Genomic DNA, 1,539 nt, shown 5'->3' on the forward strand with positions numbered 1-1,539 from the left:
GCTCCGTTGCCACCCATTTGTTTTCGATGATGGAGCCTCCGAATCGACGATCGGCACCGTTGAACATGATCTATACCACTTGAAGTATCTAGAAATCAATTTTCATATATTTTCAATATTGTTCTCTTGTCCATCGAGTAGACACAAAAATTAACGGCTGAAAATGAATATTCTTTAAAAAATGATGATAGGAGTCTTGTAATCAAGATCAAGAGTATAGATCTTGTTTTAAATAGTTTAAAGAATTTTCTAACAAAAATTCAATTGATTTGGATATCTTTACGCCGTTAAACGAGAAAACGGCTCATATCGACCATTAAAATTATAAATTTTGAAACCCTTTGATCATTAGGCAAATGATTTCGAAAATATTTGAAATTTGAATTCTAAACATTTCAAGTGGTACAGTTCATGTTTAACGGTGGCGATCGTCGATTCAGAGGCTCTATCATCAAAAATAAATGGGTGGCAACGGAGCTCGTTTGCTATCGATAGTATTCTAGCTCAACACTATATGTATATATATGTTTGTTTGTTTGTTTCTTTCATATGCTCTTTCTTATGATTATTTCGTAACTATATATATATATCATGATATAGTTGTGATGTCGAGGCACAGAGAAGGAAAACTGGTACCTCTGCTCGTCGAAGCAGGCGCCGTTGCAGCCCCCGCCCCAGGCCCAGCCTCAGCCCCCGCTGATTGACTAGTTAGAATCTGCATACACAATTCGCTTGCATGGTGCATGCAGTTAGTTAATTAGGTGCTCTCTAAATAACAATAATAATAATAATAATAATAATAATAATATGTATGCAGCCCTTGCTTATGTAACGTAACTATTTCTCTTTCGACTTTTGAATAAATAGTTTGGACCTTATTATAAATTGGTTTTCTGCTGGTGTGTGTGTATGTATATATTTCTGCTGATGATCATGAAACGAGGAGCCTGTATTTGGTTTGAAATGAGGAAGGGTATGTACAATGTGTGTCGTTTTGATCGGACTATCTAACATTTACAAATTTTGATTTTGTTATCAATATCATTTTTTACTTTAATTTTTATTTGAGGCTGCAAAATGTTGTTAACTTTAGCAAATTTGAATAGATTGCAGTTTAGTTAGTATATTTTATTGCAATTTATATATTAAAATTTCTTATTAAAATAAATTGGTAATTAAATTTATTCTAAATTAAAAATTAATCAAAATTAAAAGTTTTATGAATTATAGTATGAATCATATTTGATATGTGGTTCAGGTAGGATTTCTATATAAATTATATATATATTATATATAGGCCCATGGCTACTATACTATTAATGAGTATTGGAGTCCTCGTACTCATAAGTTGTTTTGAGATAGGCGCTTCGATTGACGATCCACTCCGTTAAATATGCTTAGAGTATTTGAAATTTCAGAAATAATATTCGTAAATTTTTGATCATAATAAAGTCACAATAAAGTGGGGATAAAATGAACAGGTAAATCGAATGACATCCTATAAGGCTGATGATCTTCAATTCAATTGATTTCTGATCT

The 1,539-nt window shown here is 31.8% G+C and overlaps 1 protein-coding gene across 1 annotated transcript in view; it reads left to right on the forward strand.

Moving 5' to 3' along the window:
• LOC109708007 (glutaredoxin-C6-like) overlaps positions 1-885 on the forward strand; it is a 3,303-nt gene extending 2,418 nt beyond the window's left edge. The window contains exon 4 of the mRNA XM_020229563.1: positions 601-885. Within this exon, the coding sequence (XP_020085152.1) occupies positions 601-704 (104 nt within the window). The 3' untranslated portion in view covers positions 705-885. The remainder of the gene's footprint in view (positions 1-600) is intronic.

Source organism: Ananas comosus, linkage group 3, assembly GCF_001540865.1.
Source record: "Ananas comosus cultivar F153 linkage group 3, ASM154086v1, whole genome shotgun sequence".
Classification (NCBI taxonomy): domain Eukaryota; kingdom Viridiplantae; phylum Streptophyta; class Magnoliopsida; order Poales; family Bromeliaceae; genus Ananas; species Ananas comosus.